Raw genomic sequence first — 14782 nt, forward strand, 5'->3', positions numbered from 1 at the left:
TTTGAATGCCTTCAGTGACAATGAACTGCCGCCAAGACCAGTTAGGCCTGCCATAGATTACAACGCGGTCGACACAGTAGTTGTTAATTAGTCCACTAGGTTTTAATGTTCAATCGTTTTTTACAGTACTGTTTTGCTGACCATTTTTCTACATTTTGTTGTGTTGTTTTGTAAAGAATTGACAAATGACAGTGTTTTTTCATCAATGACTTAACTAATTTCTTTCACGACTATTTTTTGTTTAAGTCTCCTATATTTTTATTTATCGTTTAATGAAAACAGCCTCTGGTGTATTTTCAATATATTCCAATGTTATATACCCACTCTTCAATTCGACAAATTATTCCAGGTGAACTGGAATACTCTTACATTTTGAACACTAAAATACAGAGAAATACACAGAAATATAGTAAAATGTAAAAAAATATAGTGAAAATGCAAAAGGAAATACACCGAAATATAGTGAAATATAAAAAATCAGTGTTGTATTCCAGCACCTGCTTCTGGTTATTCCAGTCCTAATGCAACTTAATATTTCTTAAACATTTCACTTATTTTTCATTTTAATGTCCGTTAACACCGAATTGTATGCAATATTATTATGAAAATGAAGGACAAAAATTACAGAATACAACGATGAACCAAAAATTTCTTTATTTAATATTTTTGGGGATAAGGTATTTAAAAAAAAAAACAATTACAATCTAAACATCTACTTCTTACGTGGCTCATTGGAACAAGAACGTCTATTGTGACCAAGACGTCCACAAGTACTACAAGCATTCCTACGTTTACCAATCATTGTCTCCATTAATGGTTTATCTCGCTTTTTCTTTGGCCTTCCCGGGGGTCTCTTGTATCTTGGTGGAAAAACAACTTCATCGCTTATGTGTTTGGGGATATTCCACTCACTCTCGTCAGGCAGAGGATCCACAGGCACATCATACGTCTTAATCACTATCTTTGGTTTGAATAGGTCTGAACAATATTCATCAGGCATAAGACTTTTACTCTTCAATACAGCCCATGCATGTGGACATGGTATCTCGTCCATTTGGAACATCCAACAACTGCATGTTTTCTTTTTAAGATCAATTATGAATCGCCTTGCCTCATCATTTACGGTATACACATATTCAGTTGATGGTTCAACCTAATCAAGATGAAATGTGTCAGACCAGAATACATTGAATATTAACAACGATAAGTAATATGAAATACATGGAAATATACAATCCAAACAGAATTACTTAATATGAAATACATGGAAATATACAATCCAAACAGAATTACTTAAGTACCTTCTAAAATATGCTGAAATATATTGAAATATATGTAGGCAGACTTCAACAAAATAAACAGTAACATACCGTCATACGTAGAGATTTACATTCGTTTATTGATAATAATTGCTGGAATGCTTTCCCAAGTGTTGTGAATGTGTATGTACCGTTCCTCCTATTAGTGCAATTCCATCTCCCAAACATCTTCCTCACTTCTTCAAGAAAATCGAAAACCGGCAACTCTCTTGCTGCTACCAATTTTCCATTAATACATTCGGCTATATTTGACGTCATTGTCCATCCTCTGTTAACGGGTGAATACAGTCGAGCCCACTTTTCCCTTCCAGCATCCTCCAAGTACTCTTTTACCCGAAAATCAACCTTCTCAATCCTCTCCATCAGCTTATCAAACTCAACCTGTGTGTATGCTTTTGCAAGTGTATAGAAAACAGGACTCAATACTTCACCATTCGACTTGTATTTCGTGGTCACATTTTTCCATAAATGCCATATGCACGCCAAATGTGGCACAGTTGGATACACAATACTCACCGCCTTAATGATGTTCTCATGTCTGTCTGATACAACACACATGTTATCCCTATTCCCATAAGCTTGTTTGAACTGCTCAAAGAACCAGGTCTAAGACTTATCGTTCTCTGAATCTATCACACCATACGCCAATGGTAGAATATTACCTGCACATACATGTTTTTGTGTATTATTACAGTGAAATACAGCATAAAGCATATTGGAACTACATTAGAAATATAATGAAATACAACGAAATATACCAAAAACAGAAAAAAATGTATTTAAACATTTTGGCATCTACCTGCACCATCCAACGTGCTGGCTGATACAAAAGTACCGTTATATGTAGTTTTAAGGTGGGAACCATCTACTACAACTATTGGTCTACAACACTCGAATCCTTTTATGAACGCTTTAAGTGCTATAAACAAATACAAGAACTCGTTTTGTTGTGATTTGTGCATTCTCACATGTGATCCAGGATATGTTTTATCCAATATGTAGACATATCCCGGTAACTTCTTGTATGATTCTGTTGGTTCCCCTCTTAATTCATTCATTGCCTTTTCTCTAGCCCTCCAGGCCGTCATATAAGAAACATCAATGCCATACTCATTTTTTACGTCGTCTACTATATCACCAGGTGTATATTTCCTCTTGTGATTTGCTATTTTTGGCTTAACAACTGACGCACCAATCAACCAACTTGTTGCTTGCCTTTGGGAATACACTTTGTCCTTCAATGGACACATATGTTCGTCATGAAAAGATCTCACTCTGAACATTTCAGAGTTCGCTATACTTGAAGCTCTGAATTTCCAACGACAATTTGTTGAACAGCATACCAGAGTGTAACTACACAAACCAATACAAGAAAAGAACAGTCAGATTGAAGTCTCAAACACATACAACATCCTAAATACATTGTCTATATATACTGAAATGGTTAGATAATGGAATTAAATAATTCAAGCAGTTCGTATTTCACTGTATTTAATTAAATCCAACTGAAATGTAATGGCAATACAACAATTTACGTCACTGTATTTCAATGCATTTCTTAGTATATTTCAGTATATTTCATATATATTTCATAGTATATTTCAATGTATTTCATATTTTTAGGTGACTAACATACCTTACGGCATTCGACCTCTCTGTCCTGAAATTGAATCTTTTGCGAATTGCATAATTCGCCATAACATTCTTCAGAGTGTCCTTATCTTTCTAGATTTGATCAACAAAAACATCCTTATGTTCCTTGTTTGAAATTATCAAGTCATCGTTGTTTTGAAATAAAACAACAACCTTAGCACAATCTGACGCATCCAAATCATTTGAATCAACTACGTCCATAGCATACATATAATCATTAAATTCAAGTTGAAACATATTGTCTCCAACTGCAGATTCGCCGGACACAAAATTCTCAAGATCATTATCAGTTATGCTAACGCACAACGGATATGCTTCAAATCCTCTGTTTTCTCTCTTAAGCTCAACATACACCCTTACTCCCATATTGTTGCGTATTTCAATTGGCATGTTGTCTCCTTCAACATCATATTTTATTGATATCGTTTTCCTGATAATATCAAGACCTAACTGAATTGCTATAGTTTCAACCAAATCACCGTATGAACAATAATCTTTGAAGACAACTGCGTCTAGTTTGTAATCAACAAAGCAATTCTGTTCATTCCAAAAACCGGAGTGTCTGATCACTGTTGTTATGCTTGACATGTTTCGTTTTGATAATTCAACAAAACTAGAAGAACAGTGACTGCATTGGAAAAAAAAATCATCGTTCCAATCACAGAAAATTGAATAAAAAAAAATCACACAAATCATTGAAAATTTGAAACATACCTTTTGTAGAATCTGAAATACAAATCTGATCTTCACTAAAATTCCATATATACACTCGTTCTTATCTTATTGAGTGTATTTCAACTTGATTTTGAAGAATTCGAATGTAGAAAACAGAGCTCAATGAGATTCTTCTGTAGTTGGATCTTTTTAGATCTTCAGTATTTTTTTGAATTCAAAAAGTTTTGATTGTGATAAAGGTGGAGAGAGATACGTAATCTGTTATGGAAGAACATTCATTACGCGTGATTAATGGGCAGATTTTAACTGAATCCCTGAATTTAAAAAAAAAAAATCTTTTCCATAAATACGGCCTAATTTTACTCAGCAGTGTCGGACGTTCCGTGTATTTCACTATATTTCAAAAAAATGAAATACACGCGTTTCAACTAAAAAATCAGCTACGCTTAGTAAATAACAATTTTATAGCTATTTCTTGTTACAAGCTACTAAAAGGTAGCTATTTATGTAAGTTTTACTATAATTAATACTTCGTATACTTATTGGAGAAAGTTAGTGACTGGTTTTGGGACATTGAAGCGGTCCAATCTTCCCAAGGACGGGATCAAGACCAGGCCCACCAGACTTCAGACTTGAAGAAATTAAACCATTTTCCTTCAAATGGTCGGCTCTTTAATTTTTGTCCTTCAAAATTGAACTTATATTTAGCGGAACATAAGTGGAGATATTATGATGCAATAATATAAATTTATACCTAGAGAAAAAATTGTCTGCCGGACAAAAAATTAAAGAGGGTCATTTGCACTTTATCCTGTTTTGTTTTGTTCTTTAATTCTGCCCCTGTTTTGCACTGGTCTTTAATTTTTTACCTTCAAAATCGAACTTATGGCTTAAGTTACGCAACATAATATCTACAAGTGCAACCGAGCCCTTAATGAATTTATGCTTTGCTAGGCATAACGCCGATTTTGAAGGAAAGATATTAATGACCAGCCCAATCGAAGGCCAAAAATTAAAGACGAGTCCACAAAATAGGAACAGAAGTGGAAATGACCCTTCAGTCTTCAACGTTGAGGACTGGCCCGTAAAAAAGTGGGCTTAAGTAAAATGGGCCTCAAACAGGCTTAGCCCAACTTCCAACCAGCACAGAGGAAAAAGAGGAAGATTGCATTGCATTGTTGCGGCAGAAGAAGTTGGGAAATTGTGAATCAGTAGGCTAATAAGTAATGGAGTTTTATGCTGAGGAAGGAAAGAATTTGAGCTCAGATAACTCCACTATAGTTCTGGTTTGTTTCTAGGGTTTTGCTCTCAAGTTATCTACTGACTCTTCTTCTTTTTAATTTCTTTTCGATTCGATTTTTTGCACTGTAGCCGGCCCTATCCGTAGGGAATGTAGGGCAACTAGCAGTGGATCTTCTAGTAGCTTCGTTGAGAGCTGAAAGAATTGGTTACCTGGACGATCCAAATGTTGTTCCTTGCGTTGGTAATGATGCCTATTGCCCTTCCCCACCCGGTGAACTCGCTCTTCCTCTTGAAGGTATCAATTAACACTTAATTTGTTTTATTTTATACTCCCTCCCTCCCTCCCATATTAGTTGTCACATTTCCAATCATAAATACAGAGTGTATATTTACCACTTTACCCTTATCTCTCTCCATTAGATTGCACGCTAATTAATACTATTGATTATTTTCAACAACACTTAAATGAAGGGTCTAACGGGATAAACATAGCTAATTTCATCTTTACAAGATGTTAATGGATTGCCCCGTGATACTTTGGAACTTTATAAAATGGAAAGACTGAAATAGCAAGGAGGATAATTGTTGAGATTCAAGAATGGCAAATGACTGTTTCTAATTTTGGTTGTTGGCAGTATACGAATCATCTCCTGATGCATTGGCTCTTGTTCAACAGAGGTCTCCTATTGTTAAGGTAAGCATTCCTTTTTTCAACGTGTATTAATGTTGCTTGACTAGGTTGTATACGATGACGTTGTAACATCTTTTTATACCATTATTACCATCGGTGTTTAAGAGAGCTAACTGTTAATGGTAAGTGTGAAATAGTTAGTCAGAAAGATAGTATGCAAACTACTATCCTGCATAAACTGATAAAACAAATGGACTTTGGGCCTAACTCAACCCTAAAAGCTAGCTCACGGGGGGAGGATTTCCCAAGACCATATAGGGAGACCAAATTCCCTAATGCCCACCGATGTGGGACTCAACATAAGCTACACTTAAGGTGAAAATTCTTCACATTGACAGTCTATATAACTTAAACCCAACTTTTTATTGCAGTGTATCAGATTAAGCTTTTTGCTTGTATGTGGCTGTTTAATTCTAACAGCTTACCCAACAGGGTATGATGGTTGAATTTGCTAGGAACTTGGCAAATTTTGCTGCTGCAAATGGGAAGAAACATGTTATTGTGCTCTCTAGCTTGGAGTTTGGGCGTTGGCAGCACATTGATATGTCAAGGTATCAACATATGAGCTTCCTCTTTCAACATACTTTTCTGTTTCCTTATGTGTTTCAATGATAAAACTCTATGATTCCACTTCCCACTTATCCCATGAATTGCAGAAATGTTCCTGAAAATATGGACTTAATAAGTAAAGACTACTAAATAAGACGCTTCTTTGCTAGAAATATTACTGCAAGATTGTGTGGATGTGAAGAGTTCTTCTATTTGTCAAGACAAACATTACTAAACTGTCGCCTTTTGAAACTATTAAGTTTACTGTTACTTACTAAACCGACTTGCGTAGAGTTCTTTTATTGAACATATTACTTGATTCTATGGTGAAATTGATCTTATGGAGATTCTCTCCCAGTGGATCGCAGATTCATTACCTTTCTAGTTCCAACTCAGATGGAACAGACAATCACTGTGAAAAACTGGGCTGGAAGAGATTGCCAGAGTATAATCCTGCACAGAGAATGTGGAAGCATTTAGATGATTTAGCCAAAAATACTGCCTCGGAGGTAGAGGAATTGCCTTTTGAAGAGCTGGGAGATGAGGATTACTATGCCAGTTTGCCTTATGCTGCGTTGTTCTCTTGTTTTAAGGTTGTAATATGTTTCCTTTCACTTGTTCACCATGGATAACTTGATGCATGCATACTTTTCACAGAAAAGGATTTTAGGTGTCATAGGTGACTGTCATTTAATATAGAATTCTAATATATTTTCTTTATAGTTGTTTTTAAATTGTCTTTGCTTATGTTTGTAGACCCTGCTGTCTTTTCTTGCTCCTTAGAACGTTCCGCATGAGCTTGAATTTCTAAATAACAAGATTTCGGTTTCTGGGTTTGTTTCGGAATTGTGCTCTTTCGGGGGTGTGTTAAATGCTGCCGAAGCGACATGTATTATAGCATGATTAAAGTATTAATTTGTTAAGTCTGATAAAGTTATATATGATTTTTCTTTTTGCATATTTTTGATGTGTCATCTGAGTATGGTGTGCTTTTCAGTTTTAGTCTAAAATTCTCGTAAAACTGCTTCTCCAGCTAATGTTAGAACAGGTTGTAATTTCATGAGGCAGTGTATCAGCAAACGTGTCCCACTTTAAAATTAATTATTAAAAGATCCTTGTTTGAGGATGGATTTCTCTTTCTTCACATACTGCATGAAGAAATAATTTCAAATAATTCTGGAGATATGTTTAAGTTGATGAGAGCAACAGAAAACTACTGTTTTGTTCAGTTTGTAATTTTTGATATCAGTATCTCAAAACTATGCATAATATGTCTATGAACTTACATATTCCCTGTAATTTTTATGTCAAGTATACATTTCTACCCTGATTGAGTTTGTGTATTAATCTATTGGTCTAGGCCAAAGGTTTGAAGGTCACTTGTCTACTGTGTTATTGCTCCGAGGGAGACAACATTCCTGATGCTTTCCATTTAGCTGATGCTGTATCAAAAGCTCTGGGGCTCAGACCTAATAGTTCTCAAGGTGAGCGGTTGTTTCCTGGTATAGACCATCAGCTTTTTGATTGAACTTTCTTATACGATGTTCGGATTAAAAAAAAATTCGTGCTATAGCCTTCTGCTCCTAAAAATTCCTAAATACAGTCAATTAAGTCTATCCTGACAGCTAGTGCTTTAGCTGCTGAATATTGACCGCCTATAGGCCGTATCCGGATCTCGCTGACAAAACTAAGTGTTGTCTAGTGTCTGCTTGATAAATTTACGTAGGTTGGATAGCATGAGAGGTGACTGAGTTAATGAACTTAATTGGGTTCTCTTTAATTGTTATTATTTGCTGTTTGCGCGGGAATACATTCATGCATTTGCCTATGGTTATAATTATTTCGAAATGCATAAATATGGATTGTTCGTGGATGAAGAGCTAGTGGGTGTAAATACAGTGCTGCATTTGAAAGATATTTATATTTGGAAATGATAAAGAATTGGACCTTGGGCCTAACTCAACCCCAAAAGCTAGCTCCTAAAGGGAGGATTGCCAAAGACCATATAAGGAGTCCATGTACCCATTAACCCACCGATGTGGGACTCCAACAGAAAATCTATTTGCGCGACGGGATTTTTTTTCTAAAAAATGGGAACTCTTAAGTTTTTCAAGTGCCATTTCATTTTGTTTGTTAGTTCAGTTATTCTTTTTTCCTTATTTCTTTCTAATATTTGGGGTAGCTGGCTGGCCAACTCGTCTGAAACTTGGGGAAGCAACTCTGTAGGTTTTAAACATCCAAATTCTTTAATTTATTTGATTTAAAGGTAGATTAACTCTTGGAAATAAACTTAAAATATGAAAGCAAGCTAACACCTGTAAATTGACCCATGAACGTGAACTTAGAAAGAGTGAGTATTGTGTTTGTAGCTTTTACAAGATTGATGCAAAACTCAGATATTTTTTTTAGGATTGTTGTACATATTTTTTTATGTCAATGACAAAGTAGAGAAAAGAAAAGAAAAAGTTATGTGGGGCGGGTCTATGTCCTACTGGTTAAAGTTTTTTTGGCGTAAACCCCCCCCCCCCCCCCCCCTCCAACCCCGCATTTCCCACCCCTATCTGTACTATTTTGGAACCTAATTTTCTGAGGCACTAAATGAGCTCTTTTACTGGAGTTGTTCAGATAATGAAGTTGAAAGCTGGACTGTGCCGTTCTCGTGGAAGAGTGTGTATGGTCCTCCACCAGATATGTCTCTTTTCTAGGCTACTTTGGAGCAGTTTTAAGTCTGCTGTTATATCCTTTGTGGCCTTTTGGCTATGATCACGTAAAAGTTATGTCTGCGGTTCACTTCGGGTTGTACAAGTTTAATTTGTAGTTTGAAAGTGTTCGCCATCACAATTTTAACTGAATTGAGTAGATAAGTAATTTGAACTCAGAATTATCATTTGCAACGCAGTTAAATCAGAAGATTGTTGAAATATTAAGTATTGTAAAATTTCTCGTTGAAGTTGAAACAGAGTATTTATAGTTGAAGTTGAAAGAGTATTTAGATGTTAAAAGTTGAGCTTTGAAAATGTAATTGGGAAAAAAGTGTTTGTGAAAGTTGAAGAATTTCAGTAGAAAACATTATTTCATTTGAAATTCGCCTCTATGAATAAATTTTAGTAATTGAAATACTGAAATAACATTTGATGCAAATGGCTGTTTTGTAACGGAAAGGCGATTTGAAAAAAAAAAAAAAAAAAAAGGCGATTTCAGTATGTTATTTGAAATGGCCGTTTTGTAACGGGCTATTTGATTTTCAATATTTTATCAGTATTCCACATACTGAAGTTTAGTAGACCAAAACATTATTTGCAAATGATGAAATACATTATTTATGGCAAACTATTGAAGCATGCCATTAGGCCGTTACTTGGTGCTGACAGATGAGGTTCAGATCTCCATAACTCAAAAGTCTCAAACTAAGATGGAAATGAAAAGCAATAGACAGTACTTCCTATTACTTTCACTGTATCATAATAAGTGTCACCTTAATAAAAAATACACATGTTAAGAAATCAATAATGTAATGTGAAGTTTATTAAATTACGCTTACATAGTAAAAATAAATTACTTTTTGCTCTTGATTAGAGCATGCATAAGTTGTAAATCTTTGACAATGGGAATCCAACAATATCAAGTTACTATGTGGCTTTTTCAGTCATTATTTAAATGTTACCTTAAGTTGTCATTTTTTATCTAAGGATAGAGTTGAAAAACCTAGCCAATTTATGTCTTAGTTTCCTAAGGTGACATTTATTATGGGATAATGTTTCTTGGCTAAGGTGACACTTATTATGGGACGGAGGGAGTAATTAATAGTCTAATAGCAATAGGGAAGATTACTTTTCTTTGTTCTACACCATGTTTGGCATCGACTCCGTTGACTTTTTAATTTTATATTAAGTTCATTTTTTTATATGCAGAAAATTTGTCGTCCTCGACGAGATATTCTTGCAATGTCATTGAATTTATAAGTATGTCAATAGGCAAATAGGAGATGGTTTCAGCCTTTAGGTGTAGGCGTGTAGCAATTCTTTCTGCCTAATGAAGAGAATAGATCAGAATTTGCATGCTTCAGTTTTTACCGTTCTATGCCACAAAATTGCTAAGAATATGGCATAACTTACAAATATTATAATTAATTAATCTAACTTGTTTCTCTGTTGGAGTTTGTGTTAAACTTAATTTTTAAAATGGTAAATTACGTGTAGTTCACATATTAATAAAATGGTAATAGTTTTCACAAGGCTTTACAGGATATTTTCAATATTAAAATTTAGTAGTTTGTTTCTAAAGAACGGAGGTGTGCCTAATACTTCAAATCATAAGAAAGGTAGACGTTGCTTGAACCCTATGGAATTTATGTGTAACCAAATGCTATATGCACTACAAAGAAAAAATATATTTGGCAATAAAATTATTATATATATATATATATATTGTATATGTATATACTAACAATTAAAATTAATCTATGGTTTTAACACACGGGAACTTAGAAAAACATTATGGCAATCACTCAGGGATATTGCACAGGGGATCTCAACACCCTGGATGTAGCCGGTGATTTCAATGCCTTGCTATATGCACAGGACAGGTTATTGGGTAATCCAGTTCAATATGCTGAAATTAAGGACTTCTCCAGATGCATTACTGATTTGTTATTAAATGAATTACACTGGAGAGGAGATACTATATGTCACACCCCTTTTTAACCCGGGAGTTAAAGTTAGAAGTATGACATATTGGAGATTCCTGTTTTTTTGTTATTTGTTTAAGGAGTCGCCACCTAATTATTTATGGTGAATTAGGACACCTAAAGTTTATTAAAGTTATGTTTAAAATTAACTCTGTTTAAGGTCTGCGAAACTTAAGATTTTAGGTAAGGGTTCGATTAGTCTAAAGGGAAGGTATTAGGCATCCTTTAAGACCCATTAACAATGGTTGACCGACCGGACTTATAATTAATTAGGCTAAGTGTAAATATGGTTTTATAGGAAAAGAAAGTAGCTTTGTAAGTATGAGTAAAGTTATAGATAAATATGTTGTTTAAAATAGGATTTGTAGAATAATAATGATTTGTATAAAAGAGTGTTTGTAATGTTATTTTGTAAACACGGCTTATAAATGTTATTAAAATTTTTAAACGAAAGTATAATACTTGTGGAAAGGTAATAGTTGCATAAAAGAGTTTTAGTCAAAAATAGACTAAAAGAAAGCGGGACATGTAATGTTTATATGTGGAGGAAATGACTAAAATTTAAAAGAATTATTTAATAAAGTTTTAAAGGTTATCTTAGACAAATATGTATTTCAAGTGTTGGAAGGAATTAAAGTGGAAAGTTATCCGTTGAAACTAATTTGCCTTTATTTCTTAGAATAGGCTAACGTTAGTGCAAGATTTATGACGTTTTAGACTTCTAAAATAGTAAGCATAAATTATGATTCCCTTAGCCGAAAGATGTAATTATGCTATTTTGAAAATTAATCATTCTAAAAAAGTATAGATATTATAGATATTATAAATAATTTTAAAAATAGAAGTGAATGTGATTTGTGGAATTAACTACCCATTATTAAACTACAATCCTTAATATACTGGAAATTTTCTAAGTTAACAAAATAAAATGTTAGTCATACAAAACAGAGAACAATACACAATCATAAAATAAGGAAGGGAGTAGAAGAATAAACGAGTTTGGCCCATTTTTTCATGGGCTCAACTGCTGAACTGTTTGCGTTTATTGGGCTTAGGCCCAATGAATTTTCTCTATATTGCTGCTGTGGGCCGTCTTGTCTATTGGGCTTTGGCCCAGACTTTGTTTTCTTGTTTGGCTGCGGATTGGATGACTCGAGAAATACGTCGGGCTTTAGCCCAACACCGAATATGGAAAATGGCGAGTCCTTCGGACTCGTATGCGAGATGATCATGCATAAAATGAAAAGAAAAGGGATTAGTACATAATCAATAGATGAAATTAAACGTATATAATGTAAATTCAAAGACAATTTCATTCGTGTCTTCTTATCACAGTATTACATCATTTACGGGATACGAACTAAATCAATGAGACATGCAAACATTCAGGAATTCCCATCAGAGAAATCTCCATCGACAAAAATCATCCCACCCCGAGGGGTTGATATCCCTATCTGCTCTATTAACATTGCAGGGACAAAATGAAAAATGATAATATAACAAGAAGGCTGGAAAGGAAATGTCTATCATCAATTCGTATTTGAGAGAAAACTAGTGCATGTTTAGTTCTAAAAGAGGGTAAACTCAATTTTAACAAATGGCGGAGGACAGACAAATACCACTCATACAGATTTTAAAGAATCGAAAGAGGATATCTTGCAAAGTTCAAGTTAAGACCCCTCTTTCATTCTCTCTTAACACTGGATTTATACTTATTATTTTTGTCTTTCCGGAACCAGTTTTATCTTTTGCGCGCAGAAGCTAAACAAACAGTTCAGCTTAATACTCCTACGTTTCGCACACATGTAACATAGATCTTATTCCTCAAATGAAGAACAACCAAAAAACATAGTCTCCCCACAAGGAAACAGAGTCAAACACAGGTATATTTCACAGATTTGAGTCACATATGAATATATTAGTACTGTCAGATATCCATATACATCTTACAGGATGTTTTTTAGACTGCTGGTACCTAAAACAACATCTGATCATGCTGAATCAACTAGATCAAATTCTAGTTTCAGAAGCTAATATAATGCTGACAATACATAGGTCGAACTTTTGTATTTAAAACTACTTTTTGGCAATGTGAAATTTTAAGACTAGCTGAGGTAAGGATAAGAGCTTAACCAAACATACGATTTTGAGAAGACTTGCATTAATATTCTGTCAAATAAGCCATACCACAGCAAACCTCTTATTCAAACTGAAATAAAAAGGGTGACTGCTTCTTTGGTTTTTAGGCAAAAATGAAAAAAAAGATCTATGATTCATGATTAGGGAGACATTACTACTGCAGATTGGAAACTGGTATGAAACTCGACTAGAACTCTATCAGCGCATGAAGGGAAAGCATCTAGCAAACAACATTTGTTATGGACTTAAAGAGGAGCATTCTTTGTAAAGTTAAGGAGTAAATTTGGTTAGCGACTGATTCACGATATCATTTGTGATAGCAGCCACATGATTAGATAACAACAACAAATAACAAAAACAACTCATGGAAAACAGCAGCTGTGTAAGTGGTCTGTGGGAGAGGAAATACTTAAACAAAGATAGCATCGATTTCTTTCAAAGGTAACAGGTGTAGCCAGACAAACAATTTGATTAACAACTGGATATATGGACAAACATAGAGAAAGCAATCCCCAGCTGCTCTAAGTGTAAGTATGTATCAGACCACACACCTATTTTGAGAAACACAAGATTAGATGGACATTTCTAGACAGGTTGCCAAACTTATACATTAGACGAATATGGGCAATGCTTCAGGGATATACATCATTTTATATATCACTCATTATGTCAAAGTATAAAAGCCATAGAAAATAAGCACTAATCAAGCTCAGATCACACACAGGAGGTTCAGAGCTGACAATATAACAACAATAATTCAAAACCCAATGAACGCAATTCTTGATCACTGTGAATCAGAAACATCAACATGTAAACGTTATTCAAACTAACATAGCCAGCAAATGAACTAACAAATATCGTCGACTAGACAAAATTACCGCTTGATTAATTACTATGTTCAAACCAGGTGACATTAACTTAGTGAAAGGTAATGAACCTCATCGAGCTTAAATTCATACTACGCTATATCAACTAAGACCAAATTTAGCTGGACTAAACAAACATCAACATAATTGTTAACATAATACATGGACAGAAATCAGACTAAACAAACAGAATACCAAAAAAAATAAAAAAAAAATAAAAAGAAGAAAAGTTTACTGACCTTTTGTAGGTGCAGTGAAGTGGGTATCGATGTCTCGAATCTACACTCGAACGCGACGAATTCGAATCTAAACCCTATAAAGTAATTAGAATCTTAAAACGGAGGAAAGGGAAAGGCCAATAGAGTTATTGTTGGCTCCCTTTGTTGATTAAAATTGATGTTTTGTAGAGGATTTTTTGAGTTTCCAAAATCCTTTTCTGTCCATTTCTTTTCTTTTTCCCCCTTTACAAATGTAATTTTCCTCCATTTATAGAGTGAGGATGAGAGGAGCGGCGTGGGGGACAAAGGACAGAGGTGTGGAGGCAGAGAACGTGAGGGACAATAATGCGATGTCGGGTGAAGTGGAGGGCAGAGGTGAAGATGGAGAAGAACGTGAGGCGTGGGGGACAAAGGACAGAGGCATGGTGGAGGGTGTCAGATGGAGTAGTGGAGTATGAGCATGGATGGATGAACGTGGGTGTAGCAGAGGTGGTGGCGACGGTCTTTATGGTTTGGGGGCAAAGGGAAAAAGGAAGGGATGAAGGAAAGGAGCGGCGGAGATGAGAGGAAAGAGGGGAGGCGGAGACGACGAAAGGGAGTGGGAGGCGGAAGAGGAGAAAGGGAAAGGAGAAGGAGAGAGAGAAAAGGGGGAGGGAAAGAGGAAGAGGAGGCAGGCGTGAGGGTTTTAGGTTTAGGAAATTAAGAATGGGTCGGGTCTGATAATTTTTGGGCTGGTCCGTTTG

The 14782-nt window shown here is 35.0% G+C and overlaps 2 protein-coding genes across 2 annotated transcripts; one reads left to right on the forward strand and one right to left on the reverse strand.

Annotated features, from left to right (window-relative positions):
• Nucleotides 1-712: 712 nt before the first annotated feature.
• LOC132644707 (uncharacterized) lies at nucleotides 713-3560 on the reverse strand. Its single transcript, XM_060361313.1, has 6 exons — nucleotides 3126-3560; nucleotides 2956-3044; nucleotides 2119-2672; nucleotides 1982-2040; nucleotides 1371-1907; nucleotides 713-1153 (listed from the first exon to the last, which is right to left on the reverse strand). The coding sequence occupies exons 1-6, from the start codon at nucleotides 3558-3560 to the stop codon at nucleotides 713-715; spliced, it is 2115 nt and encodes a 704-aa protein (XP_060217296.1).
• Nucleotides 3561-4776: 1216 nt separating this feature from the next.
• On the forward strand, nucleotides 4777-9117 carry LOC132599118 (uncharacterized). Its single transcript, XM_060312342.1, has 7 exons — nucleotides 4777-4933; nucleotides 5019-5184; nucleotides 5525-5583; nucleotides 6013-6131; nucleotides 6488-6722; nucleotides 7490-7613; nucleotides 8755-9117. The coding sequence occupies exons 1-7, from the start codon at nucleotides 4874-4876 to the stop codon at nucleotides 8832-8834; spliced, it is 843 nt and encodes a 280-aa protein (XP_060168325.1). The 5' UTR covers nucleotides 4777-4873; the 3' UTR covers nucleotides 8835-9117.
• The last annotated feature ends 5665 nt before the right edge of the window (nucleotides 9118-14782 follow it).

The sequence above is a fragment of the Lycium barbarum genome, chromosome 6 (assembly GCF_019175385.1).
Source record: "Lycium barbarum isolate Lr01 chromosome 6, ASM1917538v2, whole genome shotgun sequence".
In the NCBI taxonomy this organism is placed as follows: domain Eukaryota; kingdom Viridiplantae; phylum Streptophyta; class Magnoliopsida; order Solanales; family Solanaceae; genus Lycium; species Lycium barbarum.